The sequence below is a fragment of the Cricetulus griseus genome, chromosome 2, assembly GCF_003668045.3.
Source record: "Cricetulus griseus strain 17A/GY chromosome 2, alternate assembly CriGri-PICRH-1.0, whole genome shotgun sequence".
Lineage (NCBI taxonomy): Eukaryota > Metazoa > Chordata > Mammalia > Rodentia > Cricetidae > Cricetulus > Cricetulus griseus.
The window spans coordinates 399,613,033-399,627,569 of NC_048595.1; the positions used below are offsets into that span (position 1 = coordinate 399,613,033).

The window sequence follows — 14,537 nt, forward strand, 5'->3', positions numbered from 1 at the left end:
GCAGATGCCATCTCTTAGCAGGGCGGATCCACAGACCTAGAGTGGGCGGGAACAATTCCAGATCTCCAATCAGAGTAAGGCCAGGGCGGAGTCTACCAATGCCGAAAGCGAGGAGGCGGGATAAAAAGGCGAGCCGAAGGTAGGCTGGCGGATACGTTCGTTGACTTACTCCTTTCTGCCTGTTGACGCGGCGGAGGAAGCATCGCTGAAGGCTCTCGTTTCCCTGCCGTCATGTCTAAGTCGGAGGTGAGTTGTGCGCGCTCTGCGGCTTCGTTTCCTTCCATACGCAATGAACAGGACGGGATGCGACCTATTTTTCTGGCTGGCACCCATGCTTTCGGTGTTTGATCGGTCGTTGCCGAGGCCTGCTCACAAAGTGCAGGTCGCCATTTTGTCCTCGTAGTCGCCATGAGGCTGCCGTCCGCTAACCGCTAGTTTCCACACTCGGCTCCTAGTGGCAGAATTCACAGATATGCGACCTTGGGGGTTGTGGCTCTTTTTATTTTCTTTCTTGGCTTTGCCTAACTAACGTCTGCTAAGGCTTCAGTAAGTTTTAATGGCGATTGACCAGTCCAGCCCGTGTCTTTTGTTGCGCGTGCGTATAGAGTAGGGACGCATGCGCTGCATGCTAGTCCTCCCCCCCACGCCCCAACAGCACCTCCTGGCCCAGAGAGGAGCACGTGGTCTTGTGCTGTAATAAAGAACAATAAAAAAGTGCGGCCTATGTTGATGCGTGGAGTTGATCCATTCGCTCAAGTTCCAGCCCCTTAGCTAACGGCTCTCCTTTGATCCGATTCAGTCACCCAAGGAGCCGGAACAGCTGCGGAAGCTCTTCATTGGAGGGCTGAGCTTCGAAACAACCGACGAGAGTCTGAGAAGCCATTTTGAGCAATGGGGAACACTCACCGACTGTGTGGTAAGATTAGAAGGAACAAAAGGCGGGGCTGGTTTAATTTTATTGCTTTAATCATGCCGCACTTCTTACCCAGATGCTTTGTGAAGGTAATTAATGGTATAATTTTAAAAGGATCTTTGTTTGGGGGCCTTATGCTTGAGTCTAAATGGAGTTTTATGCTGGACATGTTCAGAGTTGGAATGGCCTCAGGTCCTGATATCAGGCAATATGTTGATTGAATTAACTCTATAAACAGGTAATGAGAGATCCAAATACGAAGCGATCCAGGGGCTTTGGTTTTGTCACGTACGCTACTGTGGAAGAAGTAGATGCCGCTATGAATGCAAGGCCACACAAGGTGGATGGCAGAGTTGTGGAACCTAAGAGAGCTGTTTCAAGAGAAGTGAGTGTTATTATGCTAATAGTTGGGTTCTCTTTTATCTAGACGCCAGATAGACCCCTAGAGTGCTGGGATTAAAGGCGTGGGCCACCACAGCTGCCAATCATTTGAAATGTACTAATAATGACTGCATCATTTTCCTTTTAGGATTCTCAAAGACCAGGGGCCCACTTAACTGTGAAAAAGATCTTTGTTGGTGGTATTAAAGAGGACACTGAAGAACATCACCTTCGTGATTATTTTGAGCAGTATGGGAAGATTGAAGTGATTGAAATCATGACGGACAGAGGCAGTGGGAAAAAAAGAGGGTTTGCTTTTGTCACCTTTGATGACCATGACTCTGTGGACAAGATTGTTAGTAAGTGTCAGATAATTAGATTTCTCTCCTCCTCCTCCCTCCCCCACAAACTGGGAATATTCTGTAGCTTTGGGTCCTTTCCTGGAAATGAGACCCGCCCTCAAACTCAGATGGCCTGTCTCTGCCTCCTGAATGCTGGGATTTATGGGGTGTTCCACCCCCCAGCCAGATTACATTTTTCTTTTGGGTGGATTCGAGACAGGGTTTCTCTGGCTTTAAAGGCTGTCCTGGAACTAGCTCATGTAGACCAGGCTGGTCTGAAGCTCAGAGATCTGCCTGCCTCTGCCTCCTGAGTGCTGGGATTAAAGGCGTGGGCCACCAACACCCATCGTGCTCAGATTTCTTAATGACTGGGACTCAGTGTGTTTAAAGCCCTAAAGTTAACTTTTTTTTTTTAAGTTCAGAAATACCATACTGTGAATGGCCACAACTGTGAAGTGAGAAAAGCCCTGTCAAAGCAAGAGATGGCCAGTGCTTCATCCAGCCAAAGAGGTATCTCTTGCTTAGTTAGAACTTGCAGAGGGTAGTTGGGTTGTTGCTGCAAGTTGGTCTAATGTAATGATCCAAACATCTCTTAAGGTCGAAGTGGTTCCGGAAACTTTGGTGGTGGTCGTGGAGGTGGTTTTGGCGGCAATGACAACTTTGGTCGAGGGGGAAACTTCAGTGGTCGAGGTGTGTACCTTTTGGATTTCTTAATTGCTTTTGGAACGATGGATAACTGCTAGTCTTTGTTTATAGCATTTAGATTTTACCCAAAACATAAGTTTTCGTTACACAGAGATTAGCATTTGCTTCATTCATATACCTAAAGCTCTGGTTTCTTACAGGTGGCTTCGGTGGTAGCCGTGGTGGTGGTGGATATGGTGGCAGTGGGGATGGCTATAATGGATTTGGTAATGACGGTAAGTTTCTTAAGGAATCCGTAAGTAAAATTTCTAGCAACCTATACCTTTAGACTAGGCTAGTAGACACTAAACCTAGTGCATGACAAAATCAACCAGCCCCGTAATACGCATGCTGTGAGCAGGCCATTAGTCATTACACTTGCATAGATTTTTATTGTTAAATACTTTTGTCTTATTGAGAAGGCTTGTATTCTTGTAGGTGGTTATGGAGGAGGCGGCCCTGGTTACTCTGGAGGAAGCAGAGGCTATGGAAGTGGTGGACAGGGTTATGGAAACCAGGGCAGTGGCTATGGCGGGAGTGGCAGCTATGACAGCTATAACAACGGAGGAGGCGGAGGCGGCTTTGGCGGTGGTAGTGGTAGGTATCCAGTGATGCAAGTACTTGGTGTGATAGCTAGATTAGCCTTAGTTTATACTCCTGTGGACTTTAAAGCTCTTAAAGCATTGTGGGTACACTGCATGGTACATTGAAATAGGCTTGCTGTGCTACCTCCTCCTGGCTTTAAGCTGGGGCCGCCTCCCCCAAAGTAAGTAGGTGGATGAGTGAGTGGTTAGTGGTATCCTTAATAGCAGATAGTTAGATTAATGGTATAGCTGGATTTAGTATCTAAGTTCCTTTGAGACTTCAGGCATTTAGTTGATACATCCAAGAAATCTCTGCATTGCCAATGAATGCGTGAAGGCCTTCTTGAGTCTTAAGTGTCGTAAGTACCACTCACAAAGGAAAACTCAGTTTACTGTTGGGTTGAATTGTCTTTAAATGCTGGATTATTAACTGAATGCCTTACTCAGCATGAACTGGATTTTGGAGCTAGCGGTTTTGGAAAAAGGAAGGCATAAATCTTTCAGAACCATAGATAGAGCTGGCTTGCTTCTCAGGTCATAAGGCCTTCTTTCCATTTCTAGGAAGCAATTTTGGAGGTGGTGGAAGCTACAATGATTTTGGCAATTATAACAATCAGTCTTCAAATTTTGGACCAATGAAGGGAGGAAACTTTGGAGGCAGAAGCTCCGGCCCTTATGGTGGTGGAGGCCAATACTTTGCTAAACCACGAAACCAAGGTATAGTATATATATGGCAGGAGGCTGAAAACCTAATTTCCCCCCCCCCCCATCAACCAGATGGGAAGCTTGTCTGTTGAGCACCGAGTATTATTATAGCATTCTTTTAAAACTTTTAGGTGGCTATGGTGGTTCCAGCAGTAGCAGTAGCTATGGCAGTGGCAGGAGGTTCTAATTACAGCTAGGTAAGTACCTGTTCTGTGTGTGTTGACTTAATTTTATAATTGAACCCAGTAACCCTAATTAATGTAGCTGAGCAGTGCAACATAGTTAACATTATAATTGCAGTAAAATGGTGGATGTTAAGTTAATATATACAGTTCAGCAAAATTTGTGGGAAACAACTTGCTCTATTGGATTGTAGCCTTGAGTCTTAATGTGTTTTAGATTAACAACTTTATTCCATATTGTTCAACAGGAAACAAAGCTTAGCAGGAGAGGAGAGCCAGAGAAGTGACAGGGAAGCTACAGGTTACAACAGATTTGTGAACTCAGCCAAGCACAGTGGTGGCAGGGCCTAGCTGCTACAAAGAAGACATGTGTTAGACAATACTCATGTATATGGGCAAAAAACTCCAGGACTGTATTTGTGACTAATTGTATAACAGGTTATTTTAGTTTCTGTTCTGTGGAAAGTGTAAAGCATTCCAACAAAGGGTTTTACTGTAGACCTTTTTTCACCCATGCTGTTGATTGCTAAATGTAATAGTCTGATCATGACGCTGAATAAATGTGTCTTTTTTTTTCTTTTTTTTTTCTTTTTTTTTTCTTTTCTTTTTTTTAAATGTGCTGTGTAAAGTTAGTCTACTCTGAAGCCATCTTGGTAAACTTCCCCAACAGTGTGAAGTTTAGAATTCCTCCAGGGTGGTGCCAAGTTCCATTTGGGATTTATTTATATTGCTTGGGTGGAGAAGCCATTGTCTTCAAAAACCTTGGTGTAGTTAAACTGCCGGTTATTGTTGTGACTTTAATGAGTTTCACATTAAAAGGGTCATCCAAGCAAAGTCGAAATTTGGTTATAAAATGGTTGTTGGCACACCCTATGCAATATCAATTGAATAATGGTATCAGATAAAAATAACAGATGGGAATGAAGCTTGTGTATCATCCATTATCATGTGTAATCAATAAACGATTTAATTCTCTTGAATGGAATGACAACTGTATGGATTTGGGACTGGCAGAGATTTGGACTTTCCCTACCCAATATAACCCTGGTAAATGTTGATTGTTTGTTATCACAGTGCAAGTTCAAAGCTCTGCCAGAGTAGAAACCAATTACTGGTTAATGCCACCAATAAGTCCACAGCTTAGAAGTGTTGGGCATCTTAAAACTGATAATAGTAAGGACTCTTAATTGCCATAAGAGCAGGCTATAGTGAAGGAAAACTGCAGTTTAACTGGGTCGTGGGTGGGTGTTCCTAAAGGTTTCTAGAAGTGATTGTAAAATGTAAATAGAAATATTATTGACAATACTTCTGTGTAATTTTGTATTAACGGCAGTTTTCCTTCACACTGTTACCCTGAAGTGTTTTCTATTTGTGCAGAAAATTAATTCAAAACAGTTAATATCTAATAATTGTTATTTGTACATAGATCCTTTTGAGCTTCCCATTTGGTGCCCTTTAAAGTGCCATTGTACCTGGTAGCATAGTTGATTTGTTTGCCATAGGACTTGTATATTCCATCTCACGGTGTATTGCTTGGAAGTTTGGGGGAGGGAGGGAGTGGGGGTGGAGGGCTGGGGGTGGGGAGCATGGATGGTAGTTCCATGATACTGGCTGAGTTTGCAATAGCAGGTGGAATCTTAACTATTGAGGGAGTTTGCAGATACCTCAGGAATCGGGACAATGCCTTTAAAGATCCAGGAGATGTTCAGCTACTAGGAACTGCTAGCAAGTATAGCGCGAATGGCTTCGAGCTCAGAAACTCTACAGCTGAGAGTAGACACTTGTGGTATGTGGAGTACAGATAAGCCAGGGGCAGGCCACGGCACCTCCATGAAAGCTAGGAGGGAGTTGAAGTTTCAGTGATCATCGCAAGGAAGGAGGCAGACAAGAGTAAGGCACACACCTGACTCTTAGGACTAGCAGGCAGAACCAGAAGGAAAGGTTTTATTGCTATGCTGGTAGGTAAGAACAGATTTTACTTACATCCATAAAAGTCCAATTTTCTGTTGGATTTTTCTTAATATACATATATATATATATATATATATATATTGAGCCAAAACTAGTCCAGTTAAGCTGCACTTGGTTTTTCTGGAGATGAATTGTTTTAATTAATGCCCACATTACTCCTTACTTGAAGGAAGTGAACACTTTTCTATTGTGAAGACACAATTTTGGCCCTTTAATTTTATTTAACCTTCCTTTGACCCAATTTCTTAAAGCAGTGGCTCAAAGTAACTTATTAGACACCTTTTCCCCCAAAAAGGGTGGGAGGATGGGTGGGTCATTAACGGGAGGGGGTGGGAATAGCTTACAGATGGGAATTGGTCTCACAAAAGACTAGTTCTGAAGGTTGTTTACTTTTCTAGGGAGGAATCAACTTCGAGGCTTAACCACTACTGTAAGATTTTTTTAAAAAACATCAGAAGTTCTTGGCTAAAAGGTAAGTTTTTGTGGTTGGTGATTTGTTACCCAAATGTTAGAAAGCAAACCTCAATTAAAAACAAGAGATACCTGGTTATTTTTGTAGCTGGCAGAATGTTAGCGGGGAGTGGGGTGGGGACAGTAGATAATGGAATCCGCTGTTTAAAGCTACTTAACTTTTTTCTCCTTTGCAGGAACATCCACATGAGAACAGCCTATTCTGGGCCACTGTACTTCATTCTCACTGCCATGCAGTTGAGTTTTAATATGCTACTATAATCATTCAGTTTTGTGAATGGCTTAGTATTTTTTTTTTTAAAATAAACTGGTTAATTAACTTAATTGATTCTGTTGTCTCCTTTTGTGGAATTAGTGACTTCTATAGTCTGTGTAAATTCCAAATTTGAGGTGGGGAATGTAGATGTCAGTGAATTATAGTTGTAAGCTAAAATTTCAGGTTTTGATTTTATTTAGGAAGTGGGATTTAAGTGTTGTGGAGATGACTAGGTTGGGTGCTGCATACAGTAAATCCCAATTTAGGAATACTGAGAGGCAGCTTGTGTCCAGCCCAGATGAGGCTATGTTGAGACTCCTATAAGATTTAGATTGTTTCTCTAGGTGACACTAATGTGAAAGGTATCCTTGGCTGGTCTGAAATCATACACCCAGATAATGACAGATAAATACAGAAAATCGGGGGCAACCCTTTACCTCTTGGTGCTGGGAATGTAGGCTTGGGCAGCTATTTGGTTGGAATTGGGTGCTTTTCCAATCACAGCTTACACCTGGAGGTTTTTAATCATTTACTGCCTTTACTAACAGGAAAAATTGATAGGATAAATGTTGGAATGAAAATTCACACTTACAGATCTTAAAATGTTTCTAACCTGGCATTTGTCAACTCAGCCTAGCAAATTTTCATTCTGTGTAAGCCCATGGGGATGGACGTCAGCAGCACACACCTTTAATCCCAGCAGAGGCAGGCAGGTCTCACTTAAACTAAACTCAGGGTTTCCCTTCAAGCAGTGATTTCTGAGATATCTCCATCACACTCAAGAAAGAAGACAATGGAAAGCTTATTTCCACACAGCTCTTTATGAACCAAAGCTTAGAGAAGAGGTGGAGATTTGGGGCCTGAGAAGCCAGCACTCCCTGGCCTCTAGGCTAACCTCACTGAACATACCTTGGGACATCCAAATGCTAAGGTTGCATCTGCCCTCTGGGTCTGAAGAATGCAGTGCCTTATGGGTCCTGGGGCTGGGGAGTACCTTTATCAGAAGGGAATGTGGGGGCGGCCCTAGCACCATTGTCAGTCTCCTCTAAGCCAGCTCAATCGGTGGTCTCCATCTTGGTCCCACGGGGCACCAGAAAGATGGCCCCATCAGCAGCCTGTTGCAGTACATATTCCTCCGGTGAATAACTGTTGCCAGATTCATCCCGAAGATGTTGGAAAATGTCATGGTACAACTCTGCCAACTGTTGGCGCATGACCTCCAGAGTGCGGTCGGCTTCGCCTCGGGCTCTGAGAAGCCGCTCTCTTTCACTACCCAGCCGCTCCAGCTCCCTCTCTAGCTGCACAATGGTTTCCAGTTTTCTCTTGCGACAATTCTGGGCTGCCACCTTGTTCTTGCCCCGCCGTCGGATGTCCCGAACTAGAGCCAACTGGCTCTCTGTTAGCGGGTACTGCGCCAACAGCTCATTAAAGTCATCTACAGGCAAGTTGACAATCTTGTCCGTAGGGAAAGGAATCTTCATGGCCATGGCGCGCCGCTCATCCCGACTCCCCGCCTCTCCCCTAACAGCAGGCTTAGCCCGCACAGGGCCAGAGGATGACTCTAAGCCCAAGGGGTTCTCAGTGGGTGGCAAAGTATAGTTAGGGTGGGCCAAGGAGTTGGGCATATGGGAGTAAGGGTACTCCACCGGGTACATGTCCACATACTCGCTCCTCCGCCTGCCAGCCTCTGCACCCTCTAGCTCAAGAGATTCTGCATCACTGTAGTTGAGGGATAATCCTGAGTCGGATTCTGGGTCTTCTTGGGGCTTGGGTGCCCCCACTGGTAGCCCAATGTCCAGGAGAGCTAAGGGGTCCGGGAGGGGCTCATTGAGCAGGCCTGAAAGGGTGAGTGGCTTTGACACTGGTATAGCCATGTTGCCATAGGAGTATGGGAGGTCTGGGACATGGGGAGTAGATGCTGCTGGCAGCTCATAAGGTGGTAGGGGCAGGGAAAAGCCTGCATCTGGGTGAACTGAACAGGGGCAGTATGTTGGAGGTGGCAGTGGTCCAGCATATGGGGTGGGTGCTTGGGGCTCAAAGGATGGCTCACTTGGAACATTTAGACCCTGCAAAGAAAGACATGACAAAGGTTAGAAGATAGACTGTGATCTCCATGTGATAGAGCATAGATTAATACTTAATAAATGGGTTAATTTAAATTATAAGAGCTAGTTAGGAAGCTGGGCGGTGGTGTCTCAAACCTTTAATCCCAGAATTTGGAAGGCAGAGGCAGGCAGATCTCTGAGTTCAAGACCAGCCTGATCTACAAGAGATAGTTCCAGGACAGCCTCCAAAACCACAGAGAAACCCTACTCCAGAAAAAAAAACAAACTTGTTAGCCAGGCGTTGGTGGCTAACGCCTTTAAATCCCAGCACTCAGGAGGCAGAGGCAGGCACTGACTGCTCTTCCAAAGGACCCAAGTTCAATTCCCAGCAACCACATGGCAGCTCACAACTGTCTGTAAATCCAAGATCTGACACCCTCACATGGACATACATCCAGGCAAAACACCAATGCAAATAAAATATAAGTTATTAAAAAAAAAAAAAAGGAAAGAAAGCAGCATGGTGGCATAGGCTTATAATAGCATTTGAGATGTAGAAACAGGAGGGTCATGAGTTTAATGACAGTCTTGGCTACATAAAAAGTACAAGGCCAGTGTGGGCTGTGTGAGACCCTGTTTCAAAAATCAAGAAAGGGGCTGGAGAATTGGCTCAGCAGTTAAGAACTGCTCTTCCAGAGGACCCAAGTTCAATTCTCAGTACCCATATGGCAGCTCATAACTAACTCCAGTTCCAGGGGATCCAACACCTTCACACAGACATACATGCAGGAAGAACAGGAATGTACATGAGATTTAAAAAAAAAAAAAATCAAGAGGCCTTTAATCCAAGCATTCAAGGGGCAGGTGTATCTCTCTTGAGTTCAAGACCATCCTGGTATACATAGCAAACTCCAGGGCTACCTAGCCAGAATCTGGGCATGGTGGCACACATCATTCATCTTAGCACTGGGGAGGCAGAAGCTGCTAAATCTCTGAGTTCGAGGCCAGCCTGGTCTACAGAGTGAGTTCCAGGACAGCCAGTGCTACACAGAGAAACCCTGTCTCCAAAAACAAAAAGAAAAAAAAAAAAGAGAGAGGAAGAAAAGCAGTTTGTTTTTGTTTTGTTTGTTTTTTGAGACAGGGTTTGTCTGTATTGCTTTGGGGCCTATCCTGGCACTTGCTCTGTAGACCAGGCTGGCCTTGAACTCACAGAGATCTGCCTGCCTCTGTCTCCCGAGTGCTGGGATCAAAGGCGAGCGCCACCAACGCCCAGCTGAAGAGCAATTTAGTAGGAATAAAAGTCACTGTGAGACCTCAGAGAAGATAACTTTGCACTGAAATGGGTTCAGAGTCTCCTTCTAAGGAGAAACTCTTACTGGGCCAAATAGCTCCTGTTCCTTCACTCTCTTTAGGAAGACAAGGCCATTATTACCCAAGATGGACCCTCAGAATCCTTTTCCTGCTATGGTTAGGTAGGGTCAAAGGGTCAAGTTCAAGGTCTCGCCATTCGCTGGGTGCCCAGCAGAGGGAGCTGGTGTGTGGGAGGAGGGTCTAGGGCAGAACCTGAGGACACCAGGCCTGGGGGGGGGGGGGCAGGCACAGAGGCCAGGCTGGGGGTTAGCCCTCTGTCCAGGTGCAGTGAGGAGGAGAACACATGTTACAAACAAGGCCCCCAACTTACGTAGGAGAGCTATCCTGCTCAAGCCTAGCTGAGGACAAAGACATCATTGTTAGACCAACAGACACCCCTTTGTCCAACATTCAAGAGAGGACCCCGGCATAGTCTGTCTCCCCTTTCTGAGGCCCTTTAACTAAGGCTCTGCTACCTGGAGTAAGGAGCTGGTTGCTAAGGGTGAGGGGTGGCAATGAGGGAAGACAGGCAGTGCTGGAAGAGAGGCTGATCAGATGAGAAGGAAATAAAGAGAGGGGCAGAGAAGAGGGTTGTAGAAATGTGAGCAGAGCAGCTGGGCAGGAGCCCACATCCCCAACCAAATCCTTCCCTTCCCCCTCTCCTCCGTGTTCCTCATTGCCGCCCCCACACCCACACCCACACACAAACTCTGTTTCTGACCAGGCCAGAGCCCCTACCTCTGCAGTGCCCACCCCATACTCACCTGCAGCTCAGTAATGGACATGATCTCTTGCCAAGTCAATTCCATCTCGCCCAGCTCCCCAACAGGCAGCTGTGACAACCTGTCCCTGTTCTGCTGAGGAGGACACGGGGGCATCCTACTGTGCCAGCTTCTGGCCCTAGTTCCTCCAAAGCTCAGAGGGCTCCAGCAACCTGTGTGGACGGAAGGAAGGGTTAGAGCTGCTGCTGTCAGATTGAAAGTTTGTCCCATCCCTGTGCAGAATCCCCAGAAGAAAGGAGCAATGCCAGTGGTTCACTCATGCCAGGACCACCAACATCCTATGAACTGTAAAGTTCTTTTCTGTGGCATACTCTCTACCTCACCTGCTCTGGCCATAGTCACTCCTCTGGGCACACAGTAGGTATCTTTACTTTTTCTCAGACAAGATATCTTCTCTTACTCCCTAAAAATGGTATTCCTGTCCAGAGGCAAAATTCAGTCTTCTGAGGTTTTATGGTTGAGGTTTTGTTTTCCATTCTGGGAGAAAACATCAAGAGTCACCCATGCCTTCCTCTTGGGTCCTCAGTTTTGTTGTTTGAAACAGGATCTTACTATGTAGCCCTGGCTGTCCTGGAACTAGCTCTGGAGACCAGGCTGGCCTCTAAATCACAGAGACCTGCCTGCCTCTGCCTCCAGAGTGTTGGAATTAGAGGTGTGCGCCACCACGCCTAGCATTTCAGTTCTTTCCTTTCTTCCCAAGATGTGAGTGAATGCTCTGCTCGGGGATCCCCAAGCAGTGTGTTGTGGAAAGTGCAGGCAGACAGCCCCTCCCCTTGTCTTAGATAGGGCCCAGGCCTGCTGGTGATAGCAGCCCTGCCCTCTACTCCCATCCTTACTCTGGGCTACTCTGCCTGAGCCAGATAAGAGGCTTATCAGCTGCAGGCAGCAGAGGCAGAGGAGGAATGGGCTCCAGGAGACACTGGACCTCTACCCTGTATCCCAACCAGGTCATTTGGCCATGCCCCACCCCACATGACCATGACTCCTTTCTCTTCCAAGGTCAACATACAGCAAAGACTTAGCAAGTAAGTCAAAAATTGTGCTGGGCTTCATAAAGACCTTGTAAGGGATAGAAGGCAGATACTGAAGCCCAAGCTGGTAGGTGACAGGTTGGAACCTGATCATATCCCTTGCTGCTTTCTAGGCCCCCTTTGGTTCCCAAGGTTCCTCTTCTTTTAATCTGGGCTATAACTTCAGTTCTGCCCCAAGACAGCAGTGTGGTAGTTGGGCAAGCCATCTCACTGCTCCTGATCAGTTCTCCCAGTTGTAAAGTCAGGGAGTTAGACAACTTGAACTGGAAGAATCCCTTGCTGCTTGGACAGTTCTCTGCAAAGTCTTACCCTTGCTTTCATCATCTCCTCTGGGTCCCTACCTCCATATTCTTTGATTCCCATCTCTATCTGAATCTGTTCTCTTTGTGTCCAACAATAGATTCCAAGTAGACTTGTCAAGGTTCCCCTGATCTCTCAGGGACAGACATAGCATAGCATGTGCATGCAAGCACACCTACAGTGCACACCATACAAATAAAGGAAACCTTACAGAAGAACAGAGGATGATGGGACTGGAGGAACTCAAGAAAATTGTATTATATGATTTTACATCACCCAACACAAGAAGAGCCCATTCCTGCTATTCATTATGGAATCCCCTCTTGTACCTACCACAAAATGTATAGTCACTACCAAGTGTCCTTTTCACAGGTGATCTGCCTGAGGCCCTGCCTCCACCCTCTTGCTATAATGCCATCCCCAGACATGGGAGTTGGTATAGGCACAGTCCTTTGACCAATGGGTAGAATGGGTGGGGTGTTTATGTCTGTCCAGGATGCCATTTCAACACCGGAACTCCACCCTCCCCACCCAGGTTCTGGCGGAAATTGCCCAAAGGCAGAGTGAATGGAGAAGGACTTTGGGGGGTGGGTGGGCAGGGACTATGACTATTGCCTCATAGTTCTTCACACACTCTACCTCTCTTTGCCTCTCCTGTCTTTCTGAGTAAGAATCTGCGGTGCAAGACAAGATCTTGCCCTAGAAGGCAAGATTCTCTACTCTTCAAGATGCATGACCTTGGACAAATTGCATCACAGTCTCCAATTAAATGGAATCAGGACTAGAGAACCTTACTGCTCTAAGAAGGAACAGACTGCATCTAGTCAGAGCCACAAATCTTACTGTGTACCACGTTCCCACCTGGGGTATATGGAAAACATTCCTGAAGGCCATTCAGGCCTGCTGAACTGAATTCATATACAGACTCCTAAGAACAAGCATTTCAACAAATGCCCTAGACATTTTCACACATGGGCCAATCTTGCCTCAAGAAACACAGTTAGATGAATTTACAAGAAAGAACACAAAGTTAGAAAAGGAATAACAAATGTTCTATAGTCTTCACTTAACTGCAAACACTTGACCCTAACTAAGCAAGGCTAGACTCCAGGTGGTACCTAGCTATCAGTCCTTTCCCATGAAGACCTGGAGGTGGGGCTTCTCCCTCTTCTTGGGATTAAAAAATAATAATAATAAATGAGAGATTAGAGGGGGCAGGAAGAGACTGGAGGCTGAGCAGAGGTTCATAAAGGAAACTACTGGACCATCATTTACATCAGGCATAGGTCCTTTGGGTCTTGGGAACCTGCCTTTCAGAGGACCAGGAAGCTTGCAGCCAGTAAGAGCCAGACAAGATCAAATAGAACACCAAAGAGGGTACTGAAAAGAAACAGAGAATGTAGGCTAGGTTTCCGGGGGCTCTTGTATTTAGCAAAAGCAGCTCTTGTTTTTACAGTTTAGCCCTCATCTTCAGGCCATACAATCATTGAATCCACTGGGCTGGTTGTTCACTTTAGTTCTCGGCACTGTGGATGAGGTAGAATTTGAACCAAACACAGAAACTAACCTCCATCCTTCCATCCCCTTTCATCCTGGTGGTGCTACCTACTTTCCTCTTTGTTTCCCCTTCTCTCTTCTTCGCTCCCCACACGCTCTCTCCCTCCTGGCTTCCCTCCAGACCAACCCAGAGCCTTGAATATGCCAGGTTAGCACTCTATCACTAAGCTACATCCCTAGAATTCTCCAAAGATCTTCTCATGATCCCTAGAACTTCACAGACATATGAAGCTTTCTGACTAAGGATACGGGATAATTAGGAGAGGTGAGAAAGGAAGACATTCACCTTCCACTGCTAGCCCAGGACTTTTAACTTCTTTGCGAGGGAGCTTGCCCCAGGGTGCTTTATGGAGGCTTACTAAGTTACTCCACCTCTCCTGGTGTCAACACAAACAATGGAAGGATTGGGGAGCTGTGAGTAAAATTTGGTGTGTAGATTAGCAGGTAAGCAACCTAGTTACAAAGATCAAGGAGAACTTCCCAAAAAGGGAGAGGCACACAGAGGTGAAATAGAGAAACCAATAGAATGAAGAGGGAAGAAAAAAAAAAAAAAAAAGATTTGAGCCAGGAAAGCTAAGTCCTCTGGGTGCATACATGACTCAGATGATGCTTGGGAACAAATTTCTGCTCTCCTATGACTTTATCACTAGAACCCTGGCTCTTTGGAAGCAATGAGTACAGGCTGTAGCCCAGCCGATCAGGTAGCTGTCTCTCTCCCACAGCATCTCAAACTCCAGCTACAAGCAGCCAAGAATTCACACAGAAGCACCTACACTGGGGTTGGACAACCTCCTCTTAGATCCAGCTTAGCTCCACTGCCCCAGGACTGGAGAGGAAGAGAAGCAACCGGCAAGAACTCAGATCCCCTCAGCCAACCACCGCACCTTTGCTGTAGCAAGGCTTCTCAGAAGTTCAGATATCCAATATCTATTTATAGTTCCTAAGCTTCCCCCAATTCTGATGGCTGGAGCTGCAGGAGCAGTG

General features: G+C 45.9%; 2 protein-coding genes across 4 annotated transcripts; one reads left to right on the top strand and one right to left on the bottom strand.

The window, feature by feature from the left end:
* The first annotated feature begins 88 nt into the window (after positions 1-88).
* On the top strand, positions 89-6,556 carry Hnrnpa1 (heterogeneous nuclear ribonucleoprotein A1). 3 transcript variants are annotated; one of them, XR_003481460.1, is made up of 12 exons: positions 89-246; positions 800-916; positions 1,152-1,298; positions 1,443-1,653; positions 2,053-2,145; positions 2,233-2,325; positions 2,481-2,555; positions 2,758-2,916; positions 3,465-3,620; positions 3,740-3,805; positions 6,160-6,233; positions 6,409-6,556. XR_003481460.1 is itself a non-coding variant. In XM_027396775.1 (11 exons), exons 1-10 carry the CDS (start codon positions 232-234, stop codon positions 3,793-3,795), a joined length of 1,122 nt encoding a protein of 373 aa, XP_027252576.1. In that variant the 5' UTR covers positions 89-231; the 3' UTR covers positions 3,796-3,805; positions 4,039-4,770. The 3 variants fall into 3 exon arrangements, 2 of the variants coding, with proteins under 2 accessions (XP_027252576.1, XP_027252577.1); XM_027396775.1 differs by lacking the exons at positions 6,160-6,233; positions 6,409-6,556 and adding an exon at positions 4,039-4,770; XM_027396776.1 differs by lacking the exons at positions 2,758-2,916; positions 6,160-6,233; positions 6,409-6,556 and adding an exon at positions 4,039-4,770.
* A 696-nt stretch (positions 6,557-7,252) lies between these two features.
* Nfe2 (nuclear factor, erythroid 2) lies at positions 7,253-10,816 on the bottom strand. Its single transcript, XM_035440929.1, has 2 exons — positions 10,648-10,816; positions 7,253-8,554 (listed from the first exon to the last, which is right to left on the bottom strand). Exons 1-2 carry the CDS (start codon positions 10,759-10,761, stop codon positions 7,544-7,546), a joined length of 1,125 nt encoding a protein of 374 aa, XP_035296820.1. The 5' UTR covers positions 10,762-10,816; the 3' UTR covers positions 7,253-7,543.
* Positions 10,817-14,537: the final 3,721 nt, after the last annotated feature.